Source organism: Eriocheir sinensis, chromosome 20 (assembly GCF_024679095.1).
Source record: "Eriocheir sinensis breed Jianghai 21 chromosome 20, ASM2467909v1, whole genome shotgun sequence".
In the NCBI taxonomy this organism is placed as follows: Eukaryota; Metazoa; Arthropoda; class Malacostraca; order Decapoda; family Varunidae; genus Eriocheir; species Eriocheir sinensis.
Window position 1 is genome coordinate 18,438,743 of NC_066528.1, and position 24,089 is coordinate 18,462,831.

General features: G+C 40.7%; 1 protein-coding gene and 1 long non-coding RNA gene across 4 annotated transcripts in view; both read right to left on the minus strand.

Moving 5' to 3' along the window:
• Positions 1-24,089, minus strand: part of LOC127001325 (protein bric-a-brac 1-like) — a 30,864-nt gene that overhangs the window by 6,067 nt on the left and 708 nt on the right. The window contains exons 1-3 of the mRNA XM_050865805.1: positions 23,737-24,089; positions 7,357-7,567; positions 3,689-3,820 (exon numbers count right to left, since the gene is read on the minus strand). The exon at positions 23,737-24,089 is cut by the window's right edge and continues 708 nt beyond it. Of these exons, the coding sequence (XP_050721762.1) occupies positions 3,689-3,820; positions 7,357-7,567; positions 23,737-23,843 (450 nt within the window). The 5' untranslated portion in view covers positions 23,844-24,089. The remainder of the gene's footprint in view (positions 1-3,688; positions 3,821-7,356; positions 7,568-23,736) is intronic.
• Positions 604-3,667, minus strand: LOC127001329 (uncharacterized). 3 transcript variants are annotated; one of them, XR_007755029.1, is made up of 4 exons: positions 3,302-3,667; positions 2,877-2,930; positions 1,964-2,751; positions 604-1,713 (listed from the first exon to the last, which is right to left on the minus strand). It is a non-coding gene; the product is annotated as an uncharacterized LOC127001329 (long non-coding RNA). The 3 variants fall into 3 exon arrangements; XR_007755030.1 differs by lacking the exon at positions 2,877-2,930 and having other exon boundaries at positions 3,373-3,667; XR_007755028.1 differs by having other exon boundaries at positions 1,964-2,930.

Genomic DNA, 24,089 nt, shown 5'->3' on the forward strand with positions numbered 1-24,089 from the left:
CTCGTCTTTTTTTCCTTGCTATTCACTTCCCTTTTTCTTTACATACCAAACCTCCTCCTTTCCATCTTCTTTTCCCTCTTTTCTTTTTCTTTTCCTCATTCTTCAAAGTCAACCTCTCTCTCTCTCTCTCTCTCAGGCAAATAACAAACTGAAACAGGCCACTAGGAAAAAGTCATTATGAGCTGCACTGATATTCAGCTCTGACCTTTCCGAATGGTCAGTTTTATATATTTTTATCCTGCACATCCTCCCTTTTTTTGTATAACATCCTATGGACTCTTTTGTTTTCTGGAGGATTTCTTCTTTTATTTTATCTATATTCGTTTCAGAGAGATATATAAATGGTGACTCTCCTAGGCTATTCTTAACTTAACTCGTAACTCTTTTAGGCTATGCAATTGTTCCTTATTCTTTTGTTAATCTGGTCATCCTCTCTCTTTTTGTAATATCCTACGGAGTCTTGTTTTTTACAGAATATAATCTTTTCTTGTTTCAATATTCGTTTCAGAAAGATAGCCATTATTATTCCTGACTCTCCTAGGCTATTTTTTAATTAACTCGTAACTCTCTTAGCCAAGGAGTTTTTTCTTTATTCTTTTGTTAATCTGGTCATCCTCTCTTTTCCTTATTCTTTTGTTATCTGGTCATCCTCTCTTTTCCTTATTCTTTTGTTATCTGGTCATCCTCTCTTTTCCTTATTCTTTTGTTATCTGGTCATCCTCTCTTTTCCTTATTCTGTTGTTATCTGGTCATCCTCTCTTTTCCTTATTCTTTTGTTATCTGGTCATCCTCTCTTTTGTAACATCCGATGGAGTCTTGGTGTTTACAGGATATCAACTTTTCTTTTTTCTATATCCGTTTCAGAAAAGATAGCTTATTCCTGACTCTCCTAGGCTATTTTTAATTAACTCGTAACTGTCTTAGCCTTGCATTTTTCTTATTTTTTTTCTTTATCTACTTCTTTTTCATTAATTATTCCTCCTTTCTCGTCTTTTCTCATGTTTATAATTAATTTCTCGTCATTAATAAACTTTAACTCTTTTATCGTAACTGTCTTAGCCTCTTCATTTAATTATTTTTTTATCTACTCTTTTTTTCATTAATTATCCCTCTTTTCTCGTCTTTTCTCGTGTTTATAATCAATTTCTCGTCATTAATAAACTTTCTCTCTCTAACTCTTGTATCGAAACTTTTAGCCTATGCCTTTTTTTCTTATTTCTTTGTTTATTCACTTTTTTTCATTAATTATCCCTCTCTTCTCGTCTTTTCCCAAGTTTATAATTAATTTCTCGTCATTAATAAGCTTTCTCTTTCTCTAACTCTTTTATCGAAACTTTTAGCCTACGCATTTCTTTCTTATTCCTTTGTTTATCCACTACTTTTCATTCTCTTTTAATATTCTCTCGTCATCTTCAGTACTTCTCCATTCTTTCTCTCTCTTTTTTTCCTTTACATCCCTATCAAAACACTAAATATTGACTCATTTTTATGCTATCCTAAACGTCTTCTTTCTAAAGCCACCTCTAAACTGTCTCTACTATATAAATCACATCTTTTAGTTAACCAGTCTAAACATGATCTGAATAACCCCAATGACGTTGATAAATAGCGGCAATGGTCCTTAACATCTTCTTTCTAAGCCAAAATCAACCTAGTCATCCTCTAATCTGTCTCTACTGTATAAATCACATGTCTTACTTAACCAGTCTAAACCTTACCTGAATAACCTCAATGACATTTATTCTATTTAATTCTGAACCAAAATTAACCAATCAATTCTCTAAGCTGGCTCTCTACTGATTAAATCACGTCTGTAAGTCAACCTCTACAGCCAAAACCTTACCTGTAGAACCTCAATGACGTTTATTCTATTTAATTCTGAACCAAAATTAACCAAGCCATTCTCTAAGCTGTATTTCTACTGTATAAATCACGTCTGTAAGTCAACCTCTACAGCCCAAACCTTACCTGAATAACCTCAATGACATTTATTCTTTTCAATTCTGAACCAAAATTAACCTAGCCATCCTCTAAGCTGTATTTCTACTGTTTAAATCACGTCTGTAAGTCAACCTCTACAGCGCAAACCTTACCTGTAGAACCTCAATGACGTCTATTCTATTCTATTCTAAGCCAAAATTAACCAAGCCATTCTCTAAGCTGGCTCTCTACTGTATAAATCACGTCTGTAAGTCAACCTCTACAGCCCAAACCTTACCTGTAGAACCTCAATGACGTTTATTCTATTTAATTCTGAACCAAAATTAACCAAGCCATTCTCTAAGCTGTATTTCTACTGTATAAATCACGTCTGTAAGTCAACCTCTACAGCCCAAACCTTACCTGTAGAACCTCAATGACGTTTATTCTATTCTAAGCCAAAATTAACCTAGCCATTCTCTAAGCTGTCTCTCTACTGTATAAATCACGTCAACCTCTACAGCCCAAACCTTACCTGTAGAACCTCAATGACGTTTATTCTATTCTAAGCCAAAATTAACCAAGCCATTCTCTAAGCTGTATTTCTACTGTATAAATCACGTCTGTAAGTCAACCTCTACAGCCCAAACCTTACCTGTAGAACCTCAATGACGTTTATTCTATTCTATTCTAAGCCAAAATTAACCTAGCCATTCTCTAAGCTGTCTCTCTACTGTATAAATCACGTCTGTAAGTCAACCTCTACAGCCCAAACCTTACCTGTAGAACCTCAATGACGTTTATTCTATTCTATTCTAAGCCAAAATTAACCTAGCCATCCTCTAAGCTGTATTTCTACTGTATAAATCACGTCTGTAAGTCAACCTCTACAGCCCAAACCTTACCTGTAGAACCTCAGTGACGTTTATTCTATTTAATTCTGAACCAAAATTAACCAAGCCATTCTCTAAGCTGTCTCTCTACTGTATAAATCACGTCTGTAAGTCAACCTCTACAGCGCAAACCTTACCTGTAGAACCTCAATGACGTTTTCTATTCTATTCTAAGCCAAAATTAACCAAGCCATTCTCTAAGCTGTCTCTCTACTGTATAAATCATGTCTGTAAGTCAACCTCTACAGCCCAAACCTTACCCGGAGAACCTAAGTGACGTTTATTCTATTCTATTCTAAGCCAAAATTAACCAAGCCATTCTCTAAGCTGTATTTCTACCGTATAAATCACGTCTGTAAGTCAACCTCTACAGCCCAAACCTTACCTGGAGAACCTCAATGACGTTTTCTATTCTATTCTAAGCCAAAATTAACCTAGCCATTCTCTAAGCTGTATTTCTACTGTATAAATCACGTCTGTGAGTCAACCTCTACAGCCCAAACCTTACCTGTAGAACCTCAATGACGTTTATTCTATTTAATTCTGAACCAAAATTAACCAAGCCATCCTCTAAGCTGTCTCTCTACTGTATAAATCACGTCTGTAAGTCAACCTCTACAGCCCAAACCTTACCTGTAGAACCTCAATGACGTTTATTCTATTCTATTCTAAGCCAAAATTAACCAAGCCATTCTCTAAGCTGTATTTCTACTGTATAAATCACGTCTGTAAGTCAACCTCTACAGCCCAAACCTTACCTGTAGAACCTCAATGACGTTTATTCTATTCTATTCTAAGCCAAAATTAACCTAGCCATTCTCTAAGCTGTATTTCTACTGTATAAATCACGTTAACCTCTACAGCCCAAACCTTACCTGGAGAACCTCGTTGACGTCGTGGATAGGCAGAGTGACTTTGCCGCTGTAGCAGAAGGAGACCAGCTGGCGGAGGTGTCGGGGGTGAGCCGTCTTGACCACGATGACGGGGTGGTGGGTGGCGGGCAGCTCCTGAAGGGGGGAAGGAAGAGAAGAGAAATTAGAAAGCGCCAGTATGATAAGGAAATGACGGAAGAAGGAAAAGATAATGAAAAACAGACAATATTCTAATGTTCCTGCATTCCCATACAGCCTACTACTACTACTACTACTACTACTACTACTACTACTACTACTACTACTACTACTATTACTTCTTCTTCTTCTTCTTTTTCTTCTTCTTCTTCTTCTCCTCCTCCTCCTCCTCCTCCTCTTACTACTACTACTACTACTACTACTACTACTACTACTACTACCATACTATGAGTACTACTACTACTACTACTACTACTACTACTACTACTACTACTACTACTACTACTACTACTACTACTATCATAGGACTAAGTTTTTTCTTTGTATACATAAACATTAAAATATATTACTGAAAAGTTAGTCTGAATTTTCACGTATTTACGAACTTGAAATGCGCAGGTGCCACATCTATCAAAATTCCCGCTTGGTTGATGAACAAATATGAAAACAACTCTTCTACTACTACTACTAATAATAATAATGATAATAATAACTAATAATAATAATAATAATAAGTGTGAGAACCGCTAGATGGCGCTAAGGTGGATGGCGCCGAGTGTCCGTTTGGCAGCAGGACGGAATGTAAACAAACCCCTATTTTCTCACGTAAGTCCATATATCCTGTCCATTATCTCGTGTTTCTGAGTGTTTTCCTTACCTGCCACTGGATATACTACTGCTGAGTATCCGTAGACAGTTTGTATTAGGTAAGAAAGAGGAAATAGCTCGTAATATGGTAGGAATTGAGGTATTTCAAAGATTGGGTCGTAATATTAGACATTTCGCCGTCCAAGCGGGCTTTTTTTTTTTTATTAATGTTTGCTTTTGTAAAAAAAAAAAAAAAAAAACCTATTTGACAAGGCTTTCGTAGGAGTTGTGGGCATTTCCAGGAGTAGTTTCATGACCCTGGTGGTAGTGTGAGTCTTCTTCTGTACCATGACCTGAAGAAACACTCATTAGAACCCGACTGACCCCCTGTTTGACCTTTAGAAATAGGTGACCCCGAGAGTGTCTTATGATACCAACCTATGCATCAAGACACCTCTTCACCCGAAATTGACCTCTCTTTTGGCTACTTTTTACTTTTATCTTTTATGGGAGTGGCGAGGAGTGGGCTTTTTTTTGTGTACCGTATTTGATGCCCTTAAGCCGTGTTCTCTGATGTAAAAAAAAAATATTAGGGTAAGTTAGGGTAGGGCAGTATTATCAAGGACACATATTTGGCAAGGCTTTCGTAGGAGTTGTAGGCATTTCCAGGGGTAGTTTTATGACCCATGCGGTAGTTTGAGACTTCTTCTGTACCCTGAACCTAAATAAACTCCCTTGAGAACCAGACTTATCTCTTTTTAGGTCATATTATGTGTTCTGCTAAGCTTTCAACCTCCCGGGAAAGAATAGGAAAGAGTGTAGTCTAATCAGCTGAGTGTCATAATCTGGCCACGGAAAAGGATGGAATTAGCCTACTTATCTTTTACGCGTTTTTCTCTTGTTGTTTACGTTTGAATGCCACTCGACACGTGACCCCTCTCTCTCTCTCTCTCTCTCTCTCTCTCTCTCTCATTTCCTTTTCGTTCTCCGTTTATATGTATTTTCTCTTACCTTTTTAATTCCTCTAAGTCTCTCTCTCTCTATCTCTCTCTCTCCCTCTCTGACCGTTACATAACCAACCTAAGAGAGAGAGAGAGAGAGAGAGAGAGAGAGAGAGAGAGAAGGGTCACGTGACGACTGGCATTCTCAGTGACGTCGCATGTTTCCTGTTTTTGAGGGATCGTAAAGACTTCCTCGAACCCTCGACTTCCTGTTAAAAGCCCGACGCTCCTTCCTCCGTCACTTGTTTTCCCTCTTTTCAACGTCGCTTATCAGGCAGTCAATCCCTTCTCTGTTAATTAGTTTCCTTCTTTTCATCGGCATGTAGGATCAAATACCAATCAGTCAGTCAGTCACTCAATCCTTTCTATGTTAACTGTTTTTCCTCTCTTCAACGTCGCTTATCAGGCAGTCAATCCCTTCTCTGTTAATTAGTTTCCTTTTCGTCGTCATGTTGGATCAAATTCCAATCAGTCAGTCACTCACTCAATCCTTTCTATGTTAATTGTTTTCCCTCTTTTCATCGGCGCTAATAGGATCGAATACCCCAATTAATCCTTCTTCTGTCTATTGTTTTTCCTTCTTTTTGACGGCGCTTATAGGATCAAATACCTCAATCAGTCACTCAATCCTTTCTCTGTAATTTGTTTTCCTTCTTTTCAACTGCGCTTAGGATCAGAGACTTCAAATAATTAGTCAATCCTTCTTCTGTCTATTGTTTTTAGTTCTTTTTTTTACAGCGCTTATAGGATCAAATACCCAAGTTAATCCTTCTTTTGTCTATTGTCTTTCCTTTTTTAACTGCGCTTAGGATCAGAAACTCCAAATAATTAGTCAATCCTTCTTTTGTCTTTTGTTTTTCCTTCTTTTTGACGGCGTTTATAGGATCAAATACCCAAGTTAATCCTTCTTTTGTCTATTGTCTTTCCTTTTTTAACTGCGCTTAGGATCAGAAACTCCAAATAATTAGTCAATCCTTCTTTTGTCTTTTGTTTTTCCTTCTTTTTGACGGCGCTTATAGGATCAAATACCCAAGTTAATCCTTCTTTTGTCTATAGTCTCTCCTTTTTTTAACTGCGCTTAGGATCAGAAACTCCAAATAATTAGTCAATCCTTCTTTTGCCTTTTGTTTTTCCTTCTTTTTGACGGCGTTTATAGGATCAAATACCCAAGTTAATCCTTCTTTTGTCTATTGTCTTTCCTTTTTTAACTGCGCTTAGGATCAGAAACGCCAATTAGCCGCTCGATCCTTTCTCCGTCAATTGTTTTCCCTCTTGACTGATTAAAGTTTATTGTTGCAAAGAGAAATACAACAAGGGAGCCTCTTTTCAATGGATCAAATACATCACTTTATCCTTCAATCCTTCCTCTGTCAAGTGCTTTCCCTCTATACTCATTGGCGTGTAGGATCAAATACTCCAATCACCCACTCGATCCTTCCTGTGTCGCCTGATTCCCCGCATTTAACGCCGCTGTTCCTCTCTCTTGGAATATCAAGGTAAGTAAACTATGTCTCTAATAACTATCTCCCTCTCTTCCCTCTATGTAGCTTAGCATCCTCTACCTAATTTCAAAGCGACGACTAGAGAGTATACCCCCAACTTGTACTTGACCTCTCTCTCTCTCTCTCTCTCTCTCTCTCTCTCTCTCTCTCTCTCTCTCTCCTTTTTCCTTTCTCTCCTTTCTTCCTACAAATTTTAATTCTTCGCCTTCTTTTTCTCATTTCCTTTCTTTATTTTTTTATTTTTTTATTTTTTATTATTTACTTCTTAGCTTCTCTGTCCTTCCATATTTTCTTCTTTTCTTATACTTCTTCGTTTTTTGCTTTCTTCTTCTTTTAAACTCTCCCCCCCCCCCCCGCCCCCTTAACTTAACCTAACCCTTACCCTCAGGACTTGGCTGAAGAAGGGGCTGGCGGCGGCGAGGACCAGGCGGTGTGAGGGGATGGAGGCGCCCTTGGTAGCCACGGTCATATCGGAGGTGGCTTCATCGTGCTCCATCTGAGCTACCATGGCGGCCAGCTGGGTCTTGTGGCTCTCCCAACGCAGATGGTACTGGTCCTCTTCCTCGCTGCCTCCGTTGGACTGCGTGGACCATCTGGGTGAGTGGTAGAGGTTCGTTTAGTGCATGGCGTGGATGAGAGAGAGAGAGAAGAAGGAGGAGGAGGAGGAAATGGGGAATGTTTGGAAGGAAGATGAGAAATAGAAGGGGTTGGTTTTTGAAAGTCTTGAAGGTTGTGAAGACGAAAGGCAAAGAGGAGGAGGAGGAGGAAAAGGGAAACGTTTGGAAGAAGGAGGAGGAGGAAGATAAAAAACAGAAGGAGTTGGTTTTTGAAAGTCTTGAAGTTAATGAAGACGAAAGGCAAAGAGGAAGAGGAGGAGGAGAAGGAGGAGGAGGAGGAAAAGGGGAACATTGAGAAGAAGAAGGAGGAAGATGAGAAACAGAAGAAGGAGTTGGATTTTGAATGTCTTGAAGGTAGTGAAGACGAAAGGCAAAGAGGAAGAGGAGGAGGAGGAGGAGGAGGAGGAGGAGGAGGAAAAGGGGAACATTGAGAAGAAAAAGGAGGAAGATGAGAAATAGAAGAAGGAGTTGGATTTTGGAAGTCTTGAAGGTAGTGAAGACGAAAGGAAGAGAGGAAGAGGAGGAGGAGGAGGAGGAGGAGGAGGAGGAAAAGGGGAACTTTGAGAAGAAGAAGGAGGAAGATGAGAAACAGAAGAAGGAGTTGGATTTTGAATGTCTTGAAGGTAGTGAAGACGAAAGGAAGAGAGGAAGAGGAGGAGGAGGAGGAGGAGGAGGAGGAGGACATGACGAACAATGAAAAGAAGTAGGAGGAAGATGAGAAACAGAAGAAGGAGTTGATTTTGGAAGTCTTGAAGTTAATGAAGACGAAAGGCAAAGAGGAAGAGGAGGAGGAGGAGGAGGAGGAGGAGGAGGAAAAGGGGAACATTGAGAAGAAGAAGGAGGAAGATGAGAAACAGAAGAAGGAGTTGGATTTTGAAAGTCTTGAAGTTAATGAAGACGAAAGGCAAAGAGGAAGAAGAGGAGGAGGAGGAGGAGGAGGAGGAAAAGGGAAACATTGCGAAGAAGAAGGAGGAAGATGAGAAATAGAAGGAGTTGGTTTTGGAAGTCTTGAAGGTAGTGAAGACGAGAGGAAGAGAGGAAGAGGAGGAGGAGGAGGAGGAAAAGGGAAACATTGCGAAGAAGAAGGAGGAAGATGAGAAACAGAAGAAGGAGTTGGATTTTGAAAGTCTTGAAGTTAATGAAGACGAAAGGCAAAGAGGAAGAGGAGGAGGAGGAGGAGGAGGAGGAGGAGGAGGAGAAGAAAAAGGAGAATCAATCAACAGAAGCAGAGACTAAACATATTGAACTCTTAACTACACTGAATGTCTCCTGGGTTGAGTAATTAAAGGGGATAAGTGTTAGACAAGTGTTAGGGGTATTAAACGTATGAGCCTGTATTATTTTTCCCTTTGTGCTGTTTCCTTTAATTTCAACATCATCATCGTCATCAGCTGCTTGCCACACTAACCGTTGGTCTCTCGTGGCACACAATCACTCACACCGACAAAGGCGAGATAACACATCCTTTAATATCCGACTGGAGGAAGCTGTGCCCTCGACATAACGACACCTCTCTCTCTCTCTCTCTCTCTCTCTCTCTCTCTGGGTGTGACAAAGAGAGTGTTACAAGCCTTCCTTCCTTCCTTCCTTCCTTCTTTCACTCACTCATTCTCGAGACCTTCCCGCTCTTCCTCCTCCTCCTCCTCTCTCTCTCTCTGGGTGTGACAAAGAGAGTGTTACAAGCCTTCCTTCCTTCCTTCCTTCCTTCTTTCACTCACTCATTCTCGAGACCTTCCCGCTCTTCCTCCTCCTCCTCTCTCTCTCTCTCTCTCTCTCTCTCTCTCTCTCTCTCTCTGGGTGTGACAAAGAGAGTGTTACAAGCCTTCCTTCCTTCCTTCCTTCCTTCTTTCACTCACTCATTCTCCCTTCCTCCTCCTTTCTCTCTCTCTCTCTCTCTCTCTCTCTCTCTCTCTCTCTGGGTGTGACAAAGAGAGTGTTGCAAGCCTTCCTTCCTTCCTTCCTTCCTTCCTTCCTTCTTTCACTCACTCATTCTCCCTTCCTCCTGCTCCTCCTCTCTCTCTCTCTCTCTCTCTCTCTCTCTCTCTCTCTCTCTCTCTCTGGGTGTGGCAAAGAGAATGTTACAAGCCTTCGTTCCTGCCTTCCTTCCTTCTTTCACTCACTCATTCTCCCTTCTCTCTTCTCTCTCTCTCTCTCTCTCTCTGTCTCTCTGGTGGCAAAGAGAATGTTACAAGCCTTCCTTCCTTCCTTCCTTCCTTCTTTCACTCACTCATTCTCCCTTCTCTCTCTCTCTCTCTCTCTCTCTCTCTCTCTCTCTCTCTGAATTTTGATGGTGGGTTTAGCTTTTTTTTTTTGTTTCAGTATTTTCTGTTTCATTATCTTTTGTATTTTGTGTTTGGAAAGATTTTGTCAGTAATAATAATAACATCTACTATCTATCTATCTATCTATCTATCTGTCTGTCTCTTTCTATCTATCTATCCAATTATCTTCAAGACTTGCCCAGAACACGAGAGGAAAAAAGGCACACATTCCTAACTATTTATATTATTGGTATCACTAAAGGAAGGGGTGACTAAACCTATTTATGCTCTCAAACGTATAGACCTACATCATCCCCAGCCGCTGTAACTTTCTCTTCTAACCTTGCCGAAGGAGACTGGTAGGAAAACTTGGCTCATATTTCGTAACCCTACAAGGCGCAGCTGGGCATACTGCAAGCGACAGCGGATGTCTTATAATGTGTTTTTGAACCAAAGGATTTTTCTCTCGCTTAGACAAACAGGACGCGCGAAGGGAAGGAAAAAAATGTGGGTCCTTACTGGAAATTAAAAACACATCCATATTTTTTTCTCGTTGCCAAGGAGGAAAGAAAGAAAGATAGAGATAGATAGATTGAGTGATTGATAGATAGATATTGTTTTTTGAGCAGAAAGGAAGGACAAAAATGTGGGTCCTTACTGGAAATGAAAAACACATCCATATTTTTTTCTCGTTGCCAAGGAAGAAAGAAAGAAAGATAGAGATAGATAGATTGAGTGATTGATAGATAGATATTGTTTTTTGAGCAGAAAGGAAGGAAAAAAATGTGGGTCCTTACTTGAAATGAAAAACACATCCAAATTTTTTTCTCGTTGCCAAGGAGGAAAGAAAGAAAGATAGAGATAGATAGATTGAGTGATTGATAGATAGATATTGTTTTTTGAGCAGAAAGGAAGGAAAAAAATGTGGGTCCTTACTTGAAATGAAAAACACATCCATATTTTTTTTATTGTTTTTTGAGCAGAAAGAAAGGAAAAAAATGTGTGTCCTTATTCAAATTAAAAACACATCCAATTTTTTTTCTCGTTGCCAAGGAGGAAAGAAAGAAAGATAGAGATAGATAGATTGAGTGATTGATAGATAGATATTGTTTTTTGAGCAGAAAGGAAGGAAAAAAATGTGAGTTCTTACTGGAAATGAAAAACACATCCATTTTTTTTTCTCTTTGCCAAGGAAGAAAGAAAGAAAGATAGAGATAGATAGATTGAGTGATTGATAGATAGATAGATATTGTTTTTTGAGCAGAAAGGAAGAAAAAAAATGTGTGTCCTTACTTGAAATGAAAAACACATCCATATTTTTTTATTGTTTTTTGAGCAGAAAGAAAGGAAAAAAATGTAGGTCCTTACTTGAAATGAAAAACACATCCATATTTTTTTATTGTTTTTTGAGCAGAAAGGAAGGAAAAAAATGTGGGTCCTTACTTGAAATTAAAAACACATCCATTTTTTTCTCGTTGCCAAGGAAGAAAGAAAGAAAGATAGATAGATATATAGATTGAGTGACTGATAGATAGATATTGTTTTTTGACCAGAAAGGAAGGAAAAAAATGTGGGTCCTTACTTGAAATGAAAAACACATCCATTTTTTTTTCTTTGCCAAGGAAGAAAAAAGAAAGATAGAACTAAGAAAGAAAAAAGATAAATAGATAGATTGATTGAATGACTGATAGATAGATAGATAGATAGATTGATTGAATGCCTAATAGATAGATAGATAGATAGATAGATTGAATGCCTAATAGATAGATAGATAGATAGATAGATTGAATGCCTAATAGATAGATAGATAGATAGATAGATTGAATGCCTCATAGATAGATAGATAGATAGATAGATTGAATGCCTCATAGATAGATAGATAGATTGAATGCCTGATAGATAGATAGATAGATAGATAGATAGATAGATTGAATGCCTAATAGATAGACAGATAGATAGATAGATTGAATGCCTCATAGATAGATAGATAGATAGATAGATTGAATGCCTAATAGATAGACAGATAGATAGATAGATTGAATGCCTAATAGATAGATAGATAGATTGATTGAATGCCTGATAGATAGATAGATAGATAGATAGATAAATAGAAGACACTTATCAGAAACAACAACAACAACAACAACAACAACAACACGGAGAGCCCAGATTCCGAACTGAACTCCTCACACACACACACACACACACACACACACACACACACACACACACACACTTTAGAGTTTCCGGTTGAATGTGAGGTTTGAGCTGCACAAAACGTACGGTAACTGGTCAAAGTGATGGGGGTAGGGGGAGCGGCAGCCCTTCCCGGATGTGACCCCCCCCCCCCCCTCCTCCACCTCCCCCCCCCTTCCCCCTCTCCTCTGATGTTGCTGCTGCTGCTGATAATGATGATGATGGTGACGATGTTCATGTTTGTCTGACGCAAGTTGAACGCATCTCAGGGAAAGCCCGGGAGAGGAATCTTGACCCCCCCCCCTCCCCCCCCCCTCCCCCCCTCTTTGCTGTAACCCAGATGCCCGGTAACACACACACACACACGCACGCACGCACACACAAGCGTCGGCGCACTGGTTTTGGGGTTGTCATATATGTTTAATGTTGATATCTTTTTTTTTTCCTTTTGTTTTCTTGTTTCTTTTTTCTTTTCTTTTCTTCTCTTCTCTTTTCTCTTCCTTTCTCTTCCTTTCCTTCTCTTCCTTTCTCTCTTCTTTCTCTTCTCTTCTCTTCCGTTCTCTTCTGTTCTCTTCCTTTCTCTTCTCTTCTCTTCTCTTTTCTTTTCTCTTCTCTTCTCTTCCCTTCTCTTCCTTTCTCTTCCCTTCTCTTCCCTTCTCTTCCTTTCTCTTCTCTTTTCTTTTCTTTTCTCTTCCCTTCTCTTCCTTTCTCTTCCCTTCCCTTCCCTTCTCTTCCCTTCTCTTCCTTTCTCTTCTCTTCTCTTTTCTTTTCTTTTCTCTTCTCTTCTCTTCCTTTCTCTTCTCTTCCCTTCCCTTCTCTTCCCTTCTCTTCCTTTCTCTTCTCTTCTCTTTTCTTTTCTTTTCTCTTCCCTTCTCTTCCTTTCTCTTCCCTTCTCTTCCCTTCTCTTCCTTTCTCTTCTCTTCTCCGGGTTACAAGGTGGTCTTCAGGACAGCATGTGGGTAGTCTTAAGCCACTCGGCGATGACTGAATAATTGCCAACTCTTTCGTGGCGACATTGAACACCATACATGCAATTTTCGTAATAATTTGTTTGGTTAATAGCTTACAAACCGGTTAATGTATACTCTTTTATATTCTCTCTCTCTCTCTCTCTCTCTCTCTCTCTCTCTCTCTCTCTCTCTCTCTCTCTCTCTCTCTCTCTCTCTCGTATCGTCTCCACTAGTTCGTTTTATCCCTCTCAAATGCAAGCCATATTTATACAGGGACCTTATCAGCCCTCGTATGGGGTATTTTTTTTTTTTTTTTACAGTTAAGGAGACAGTTCAAGGGCGTAAAAAAAAAAAAAAAAAAAAACCCGCTACTTACTGTTCCTGAATCTCATGTGCCCTTTGCTTTTAAGGGAAATGGAAAAAAACCTCTATAATTCTCCTAAACCTGTCGAGACGAAATGTGGAAAAGCTGCCTAACTTTCCTAAGCGCTGGGCAGGAGAATCGGAGCGTTGCCTAACTCTCCACTAACTCCCGCCTCATTAGTCAGACAAGGGGATGTGCTCTTTGTTTTTAAAGGAATTGGAAAAAAACACTATAATTCTCCTAAACCAGTCGAGACGTAATGTAGAAAAAGCTGCCTAACTTTCCTAAGCGCTGGGCAGGAGAATCGGAGCGTTGCCTAACTCTCCACTAACTCACCGCCTCCTCATTAGTCACACAAGGGGTAGGACATGGGAGGATACGGCTCAGTCCACACACGTAATAAGGTTATGTCCAGCGAGCTAACATTTCCTTGTCTCCTTAAGAACCTGCCGTCATGACCTCAGAGTTATAAATAGCGGTGGTGATGTTGGTGGTGTTGTTGTTGGTGGTGATGTTGGTAGTGATGGGTGTAGTTGTTGTTGGTGGTGATGGTGGTGGTGATGTTGATGTTGGTGGTGGTGATGTTGGTGGTGATGTTGTTGTTGGTGGTGGTGATGGTGGTGGTGATGGCGGTGAGGTAAGAATGTAAGATGAGTGGGAAATGGAGGATATGGTGGTGGTGGTGGTGGTAGTGGTGGTGGTGGTGGTGGTGTTCGTGGTAATGCTTGCAGGGGGGTAGGAGATGGAGGTGGTGGTCGAGGCTAAAAAAAGCTAAAAAAAATGTAAAATAACAACAACAACAACAACAACAACAACAGAAAAGCCTATAGCACTATATCATACGCTACCATTGAAGACTGAGGAGGAGGAGGAGGAGGAGGAGGAGGAAGAGGAGGAGGAGGAAGAAGAGGAGGAGGCTGAATTGAAAGAAGAAATAACCAGAAAATTTTAAGCCTTCCAGAGATCAGTTTTGAGTCTGAGAAGGAAGACAGCGATAGAGGAGGAGGAGGAGAAGGAGGAGGAGGAAGAAGAGGACGCTGAACTGAAGAAGAAATAACCATAAGGAGGAGGAGGAGGACGAGAAAGAGGAGGATATTGAACGGACTAAGAAATTACCATGGAATTTTAAGCCTTCCAGAGATCAGTTTTGACTCTGAGAAGGAAGACAGCGAGAGGAGGAGGAGGAGGAGGAGGAGGAGGAGGAGGAAGGCCTATGAAGAACCCTCGACCTAGTTTGAGATGGACCCTGAGACGAAGAAGACAACGATAGGGACATAAGAGGTAGAGGGAGGTTGACCTTTGAAGAACCGTCGACTTAGTTTAAACCTTCCAGAGATGAGAAGAAGTTAGCGATAAGAACATAAGAGGTAGAAGACGAAGAACCGTCGACTTAGTATGAACCTTCCAGAGATGAGAAGAAGAAGGCAGCGATTAGAACATAAGAGGTTGAAGATGAAGAACCGTCGACCTAGTTTGAACCTTCCAGAGATGAGAAGAAGTTAGCGATAAGAACATAAGAGGTAGAAGATGAAGAACCGTCGACTTGGTTTGAAATGAACTCGGAGAAGGAGAAACCGATAAGAACACAAGAGGTAGAGAGAGAGGGAGAGAGGAAGACGTGATAACACAAGCCTCGACTTTCTCTTGCGTAACGCGGTGACGTGAGGGTTTAATAATTACTCAGACGGTCTCCAGGAAGTGGCTTGCGTGGGGGCAGGGAAAGGAAGGAGGGGCGAGCCAACGAGCGACGAGGAGACGCCACCAAGCTTTGTCTCAACTTACGAGGAAAGGCTTTGACGGTTGTGTAAGAGGATGAAGGGTGAGGTTCTGAGAGGACTGGGAAAGGAAAAGAAAATAGAAGGTTAATGAAGAGGTGTTGAAGACGAAATTAATCGGATTGCATAAGAGATGAAGGATGGAAGATCGAGGGAAAGGTTTTGAAGGGACTGGGAAATGAGAAGAGAATAGAAGATTGATGGAGAGGTTTTGAAGAGACTGGGAAAGGGGAAGAGAATATTCGGTTAACGAAGAGGTGTTGAAGACGTGAGATTAATCGGATTGCATAAGAGATGAAGGATGGAAGATCGAGGGAAAGGTTTTGAAGGGACTGGGAAACGAGAAGAGAATAGAAGGTTGATGGAGAGGTTTTGAAGGGACTGGGAAATGGGAAGAGAATATTAGGTTAACGAAGAGGTGTTGAAGACGAAATTAATCGGATTGCATAAGAGATGAAGGATGGAAGATCGAGGGAAAGGTTTTGAAGGGACTGGGAAATGAGAAGAGAATAGAAGATTGATGGAGAGGTTTTGAAGAGACTGGGAAAGGGGAAGAGAATATTAGGTTAACGAAGAGGTGTTGAAGACGAAATTAATCGGATTGCAGAAGAGATGAAGGATGGAAGATCGAGGGAAAGGTTTTGAAGGGACTGGGAAATGAGAAGAGAATAGAAGATTGACGGAGAGGTTTTGAGAGGACTGGGAAAGGAAAAGAAAATAGAAGGTTAATGAAGAGGTGTTGAAGACGAAATTAATCGGATTGCATAAGAGATGAAGGATGGAAGATCGAGGGAAAGGTTTTGAAGGGACTGGGAAACGAAAAGAGAATAGAAGATTGATGGAGAGGTTTTGAGAGGACTGGAAAAGGGAAAGAAAATAGAAGGTTAACGAAGAGGTGTTGGAGACGTGAGATTAAGCGGATTGCAGAAGAGATGAAGGATGGAAGATCGAGGGAAAGGTTTTGAAGGGACTGGGAAACGAGAAGAGAATAAGAGACTGATGGAGAGGTTTTGAAGGGATGGGAAATGGGAAAGAGTCAGCGTGGGCCCCGAAGTGTGTGGGAATGGGCCTTATCTGGGTCAAGTGGAGCGGTTTGTGTCGTGGAAGTCCACTACCGCCCCGCCGCGTCCACCGTCGTCCCAGCTCGCCTCCCGGGACTTCCCAGCTCTGTTATCTCTCGTCCGGCTTATCTCGCTGTGAACCTCCGGGCAGAACGTTTATTAGCCTCGCACCACAGGCCGGCCACCAGCCATGGACGCGTAGTGCCCTGTTTTAATGCCTACAGGTTTATGTCTTTGTTTGAGTACCGGGGAGGAGGCTCTTTGCTAGGGTGATTGCTCTGGAGCCGTGGTCTGCCTGACAGTCACTCGGTTCCTGCAGGTCAGATCAAGGCACTTCGGTGCGTACGTTCAGTGTACTCCTGTTGTCACGATGAAACGCTCGATGCTTTTTTTGAAGGAGTTAATGGTTTCCGCAGTTATTACTTCAGCAGGGAGGTCGTTCCAATGGTGCATGCCTCGGTTGGAGAAGAAACTCCTACCAGTGTCTGTATCGCATCGCTTCGCTTGAGTGTGTAGACCGATGTTTCTCGTCCTTGAGTTGGTGTGTTGCTCAAAGAACTTGAGTGGTCGACGTTACTGAAGCTCTTTAGATACTTGAAGACCTGAATCATGTCCCCTCGTAAGCGTCTATTTTCCACTGTGAAGAGGATGAGTCATATGGCAGGGCCCTTGAGGAGGAATCATCTTCGTAGCGCGTCGCTGAATTCTCTCAGCAGAATAAATGAGGGAAAGGAAAAATAACACCTTTCGCTGTTTATTTCTTTATATTCTTGGCCTACGATAGACAGGTACACAAGGATATTTACAACGACAGGAGCCCAGTTAGTGAGGCTGTGATGCAGTACCCCTAGAGACAACTTAACCCGGTAGCGGCGACGGGCCAAATTTGTAGCTTTACCGTGTACCAGCTATGGGCCAAATCTGTGGCTTTACCGTGTACCAGCTATGGGCCAAATTTGAGGCTTTACCGTGTACCAGCTATGGGCCAAATTTGTGGCTTTACCGTATACCAGCGACGGGCCAAATTTGTGGCTTTACCGTGTACCAGCGACGGGCCAAATTTGTGGCTTTACCGTGTACCAGCTATGGGCCAAATTTGTGGCTTTACCGTGTACCAGCTATGGGCCAAATTTGTGGCTTTACCGTGTACCAGCTATGGGCCAAATTTGTGGCTTTACCGTGTACCAGCTATGGGCCAAATTTGTGGCTTTACCGTGTACCAGCGACGGGCCAAATTTGTGGCTTTACCGTGTACCAGCGACGGGCCAAATTTGTGGCTTTACCGTGTACCAGCTATGGGCTAAATTTGTGGCTTTACCGTGTACCAGCTATGGGCCAAATTTGTGGCTTTACCGTGTACCAGCTATGGGCCAAATTTGTGGCTTTACCGTGTACCAGCGACGGGCCAAATTTGTGGCTTTACCGTATACCAGCGACGGGCCAAATTTGTGGCTTTACCGTGTACCAGCGACGGGCCAAATTTGTGGCTTTACCGTGTACCAACTATGGGCTAAATTTGTGGCTTTACCGTGTACCAGCGACGGGCCAAATTTGTGGCTTTACCGTGTACCAGCGACGGGCCAAATTTGTGGCTTTACCGTGTACCAGCTATGGGTCAAAATTTTACCATGATATAAACCTCTCAAATGCGTTGGTACTATATATTATGAAATGGTTTGCGTGAGTGATGATTTTTCTCATTAATTCGCTTAGAGAGGCCTTTAAGATACATGATCCCCGCAGCTACCGGGTTAAATAGGATTTGCCTTTCCCAACCATCAATACATTCCTTCTTAATTCGCTTCACCCATCCTCTGCAGTATCCATTAATAAGTACAGGAGTAACAAGGGAGAGATAAGAATTAAGCGGTGTCTAAAGATATCACAAGTTCCTCTCCTCCTCCCCGAAATTGACCTCTCTTTCGGCCACCTCTTTTGATTCTTTTTTTTAGGAGCAGCGAGTAGCGGGCTTTTTTTTATTTTTATTATTGTTTCGTTTTTTTGATGCCCTTGAGCTGTCTCCTTTGCTGTAAAAACAACAACAAAACAACAACAACAACGACAACAGCCTCCTTTTACAAGCTGAGAACAAGTCAGTACGAGGATACCAACACACACACACACACACACACACACACACACACACACACACACACACGACGGGCGGACATTACCCCCCCCCTCCCCCTTACTTCAGGAAATGGGGATAAAGGAAAAAGGGGGGAGGAGGAGGAGGAGGAGGAGGAGGAGCAGGAAGGGAGAATGAAGGAAGGAAGGAAGGATTGTGACACTCTCTTTGTTCCACCCAGAGAGAGAGAGAGAGAGAGAGAGAGAGAGAGGGGACGGAAGACCAGCTAGATAGAGGAAGAGAGGAAGAGGAAGAGGACGCTCCTATAACCTTCTTCTTTGTCTTCTTAACCTATCTTCTCTTCCTCTCTTCATGTGTTAAAGAAAGAGGAAAAGGAAGAGGAAGAAGAGGAGGAGGAGGAGAGGAAGAGAGAAGTGGAAGGTTGAGAATAATGAGGAGGAAAGGAAGAAGAGGAGGAAGAGGAAGAGGAAGAACAAGGAAGAGAGGAAGAGGATAGTTGAAAAAGAAGAGGAGGAAGAGGAAGAGAAGAAGGAGACGAAGAGAGAAGTGGAAGACGAAGGAGGAGGAGGAGGAAAGGAAGAAGAAGAGGAGGAGGAGGAAGAGGAAGAAGAAGGAAGAGAGAAGAGGATAGTTGAAAAAGAAGAAGAGGGGGAGGAGAAGGAGGAGGAGAAGAAGAAGAGGAAGAAAGAAAAAGTAGAAGACGAAGATTGAGAAGAAGGAGAAGAAGAGGAAGAGGAGGAGGAGGAGGAGGAGGAGGAAGAGAGAAAGAGGATAGTTGAAGAAGAGAAGAAGGAAGAAGGAAAGTTAAAGAGGGGAATGGAAGAAAATTGAATATATAATGGAAGTGGATGAAGGAAGGCAAGTGAAGGAGGAGGAGGAGGAGGAGGAGGAGGAAAGGGAGATAAGGAGGAAGGGAGGAGGAGAAGAGGAAGAAGGGATGAAAAACAGGGAGAGAGTTTTGAACATTTCCAGGGGTAGTTTTAAGACCCTGGTGGTAGTGTGACCCTTCCTCTGTACCGTGAACCTAAAGAAACACCTATTTAACAAGGCTTTCGTATAAGTTGTGGGCATTTCCAGGAGTAGTTTTATGACCCTGGTGGTAGTGTGACCCTTCCTCTGTACCGTGAACCTAAAGAAACACCTATTTAACAAGGCTTTCGTATAAGTTGTGGGCATTTCCAGGAGTAGTTTTATGACCCTGGTGGTAGTGTGACCCTTCCTCTGTACCGTGAACCTAAAGAAACACCTATTTAACAAGGCTTTCGTATAAGTTGTGGGCATTTCCAGGAGTAGTTTTATGACCCTGGTGGTAGCTCGACCCTTCCTTTGTACCATGAACCTAAAAAAAACATATTTGACAAGGCTTTCGTGGGGGTTTGGGGCATTTCCAGGGGTAGTATTATGACCCTGGTGGTAGTGTGACCCTTCCTCTGTACCGTGAACCTAAAGAAACATATATGACAAGGCGTTCGTGGGAGTTTTGAGCATTTCCTGGGGTAGTTTTATGACCCTGATGGTATTGTTCCTCTGTACCGTGAACCTAAAGAAAACATATTTGACAAGGCTTTCGTGGGAGTTCTGAGCATTTCCAGGGGTAGTTTCATGACCCTGGTGGTAGTTTGACCCTTCCTCTGTGCCGTAAACCTGAAGAAACATATATGACAAGGCTTTCGTGGGAGTTCAGAGCATTTCCTGGGGTACTTTTATGACCCTGATGGTAGTCTGACCTTTTCTCTGTACCGTGAACCTAAAAAAACACATTTGACAAGGCTTTCGTGGGAGCTCAGAGCATTTCCTGGGGTACTTTTATGACCCTGGTGGTAGTCTGACCTTTTCTCTGTACCGTGAACATAAAAAAACACTCATTAGAACCCGACTGATCCGCTCTTTGACCTTTAGAAAAAGATGGCATAAAAAGAAGCGTCTGATAGTAGGCTACCGACCTTTTAGTATATATCTCGTTTTCGCTTAATCTCTTTCCTCCCCAACACGCTCCTTATCAGCTAGTGTCAGTCAGGTAATTACAGAGCTATGGGCGAGGAAAAACACTCATGGAAATCCTACTGATCTCCTTTTTAAACTTTGGAAAGAGTTGAGGTGGAGGGGTTTGACGGTCATATTTTGAAACATTTCGTCGTCCAAGCTCACACATATTTGACAAGGCTTTCGTGGGTGTTTTGGGCATTTCAGGAGTTAGTTCTGAGCATTTCCAGAGGTCAGAACTCCCACGAAAACCTTGTCAAATATGTTTTTTTTAGCTTCACGGTACAGAAGGGCCAAAATACCACCAGGGCCATAAAACAATCCCCAGAAATGCCTCAAACACCCACGAAAGCCTTATCAAATATGTTTTTTTTTAAGACTCATGGCACAGAGGAAGGGTCAAACTATCACCAGGGCCATAAAGCCCCTGAAATGCCGTTCACTGTACAGAGGAAGGGTCAAACTACAACCAGGGTCATAAAACTACCCCTGGAAATGCCCAAAACTCCCACGAAAGCCTTGTCAAATATGTTTTTTTTAGGTTCACGGTACAGAGGAAGGGTCAAACTATCACCAGGGCCATAAAACTATCCCTGGAAATGCCCAAAACTCCTACGAAAGCCTTGTCAAATATGTTTTTTTTAAGACTCATGGCACAGAGGAAGCGTCAAACTACCACCAGGGCCATAAAACTATCCCTGGAAATGCCCAAAACTCCTACGAAAGCCTTGTCAAATAATTTTTTTTTTTAGATTCACGGTACAGAGGAAGGGTCAAACTACCACCAGGGTCATAAAACTACCCCAGGAAAGGCCCAAAACTCCCACGAAAACCTTGTATAATATTTTTTTAGATTCACTGTACAGAGGAAGGGTCAAACTACAACCAGGGCCATAAAACTACCCGTGAAAATGCCCCAAACACCCACGAAAGCCTTGTCAAATATGTGTTTTTTTAAGACTCATGGCACAGAGGAAGGGTCAAACTATCACCAGGGCCATAAAACTACCCCTGGAAATGCCCAAAACTCCCACGGAAGCCTTGTCAAATGTGTGTAGCTACTTGGACGCCGAATTGTTGAAGGATGGCCGTATTTTAAGGCACCATCGGTTCTCACATCAACTATTTCTAAAGGTCAAAGAGGGGATCAATCTGTTTTTCATGAGTGTTTTTTAATGTTCATGGCAAAGAAGAAGGGTCAAACTACCACCAGGGTCATAAAACTACCCCTGGAAAGGCCTACAGCTCCTACGAAAGCCATGTCAAATATGTGAACTTGGGAGACGAAATGTTTTAAAATATGACCCATAACCCGGCTGTGTGTGTTCGCTAATCTCTCTCTCTCTCTCTCTCTCTCTCCCCTCTAACGAGTTCCCTATCAACGAGTGTCAGTCGGGCAATTACGCGCCACAACAAGACTCGTTCTCTCGTTTATCTCGTCGCTCCGGTTAACGAGGGAAGGGAAGTGATCATTTTATAATTATTTGTTGTTATTTAAATATTGTGGTTAACATTGTATTGTATGGGGATGATATGATTGTGTTTTTTTTTTATTTATTTTTGTTATTTTTTGCTTAGAGAGAGAGAGAGAGAGAGAGAGAGAGAGAGAGAGAGAGAGAGAGAGAGAGAGAGTTATCATTTACCTCATTACTAAGGTGTCAAATGGCGCTCTCTCTCTCGCAAGGAAAAGAGGAAAAGAGGAAAAGAGAGAGAGAGAGAGAGAGAGAGAGAGAGAGAGAGAGAGAGAGAATAATTAGCAAAACGAAAATAAGGAAGAGGGAAGGAAAGCAAGAAAAGGAAAAAGGAGAATGCAAAAAAAAGAAAAGAAAAGAAAATGATTATAAGAAAAGTAAAAAAAAAAGGAAGAGAAATGCAAAAAAAAAAAATCACGTTCGAAAGAGAAAGAAAAAAGGAAAATAAATAAAAGAAAAACAAGATAGAAGGAAAAGAAAGAAATATCATTGACGAAAAAAAGACTTCAAGGATAAAAGAAGGAAAAGAAGAATGTCAGAAGAAGAAAGAGAAATAGGAAAAAGAAGAAGAAAAAAAGAGAAATAGGGAAATAAAAGAAGAAAAGACGAGAAAGGAAGGAAAAGAAAAATATCAGAAGAAGAAAGATAATAGGAAACAAAAGCAGAAAAAAAGCGAAATAGGAAAAATAGACAAAAATGATGAGAAATGAAGGAAAAGAAAAATATCAGAAGAAGAAAGATAAATAGGAAAAAAAGCAGAAAAAAGAGAAATAGCAGAAAATAGAAGGAAAGGAAGAGAAAGGAAAAAAAAAGAAAATGTCAGGAGAAGAACGAGAATAGGAAAAAGAAGAAGAAAGAAGAGGAATAGGAAAAAATAGAAGGAAAGGACGAGAAAGGAAGGAAAAGAAAAATATAAGAAGAAATAGACAGAAAACAAAAACAGAAAAAAAGAAGAAAAGAGAAATGCCTAAAATAGAAGGGACGAGAATGCCAACAACAACAACAACAACAACAACAACAACAACAACAACAACAACAACAACAACAACAACAACAACAACAACAACAACTTCTTCTGGGAAAAAAATAAAAAGAAGGAAAATAATTATCAAGCATTTAAAATACAGAAAAAGAAAACATACATTAGGTAAAAAAAAAAAAGAAGAAGGAGATAACTCAGCATCAACAACAACAACAACAACAATAATAATAATAATAATAATAATAATAATAATAATAATAATAATAATAATAATAATAATAATAATAATAATAATAATAAAAACAGTCCAGGGTGAAAATAAGGAAAAAAAGAATAAAATATCAAGAAAAAGTAAAGAAAATTTTGGAAAAGGAAAACAACAAAACCAGACTTCGAAAAAAATAGTACTTCAGGAAAATTAAGGAAGAAAAAAAAAAAAAAAGGAAAAAGAGGAAAAAAATAGTACGTCAGGAAAATCAAAGAAAAAAAAAACAATGACAAAAATAAAATAAAAGGAAAAAGAGGAAAAAAAAAACTCTGACGAAGAAGAAAAAAGTAAACAAAATCTAAACAAGAAAACAAAACATGAGGTCATGAGGAATACAAAAAAAAATTGTTAGAGGGAAAAAGACAGAAAAACAACAATAACAACAACAAGAATAAGAAAAGAAGAAAAAAACACTCCAGGGGAAAAAAAAGAGAGAAAAAAAATGACCAAGAAAAAGAAAACAACAAAAAATTAAGTTAGGAAAAGAAAACAAAACAAAAACAATGACAAAAATAAAAACAGGGGGAAAAAAGACAAAAAAAAAAAACTAATGAAAGAAAAGAGAGAAAAAATGACCAAGAAAAAGTAAACAAAACAAAACAAAACAAAAAATCACATCAGAAAGAAAAATAAAGACAAAAATAATAAAATGGATAAAAAAAATGACAAAAAAAACAACAACAACAACCCTGACGAAGAAAACGTAAAGAAAATCAACATTACAACAAAATCACGTCAACTAACCTCTTCGGGTAGTGTTGTCTCGCCAGGGTCATGAGGTGGTCGGCAGGGGGCGGCTGGCTGGGACTCTCACTGCCCTCTGGCGGCGAAGAAGTCACGGCGTTTAGCATACTGGCGAGGAAGGAGGAGATGGAGTTCGATGTCTGGTTGGTCAGGAATCTACTTCGACCCACATGAAATTCGGCTTCTATGTCTTTTTTCTTCTTATTATTTCTTCAAGGAGTGGCTGGGAGTTCGATGTTTGGATTGTCAGGAATCTACTTCGATCCTCATCAACTTCGGCTTCTGTGTCTGTTTTTCTTATTCTTTTCTTCTTGTTTCTTGAAGGGGTATTATGGAGTTGGATTCCTGGATGG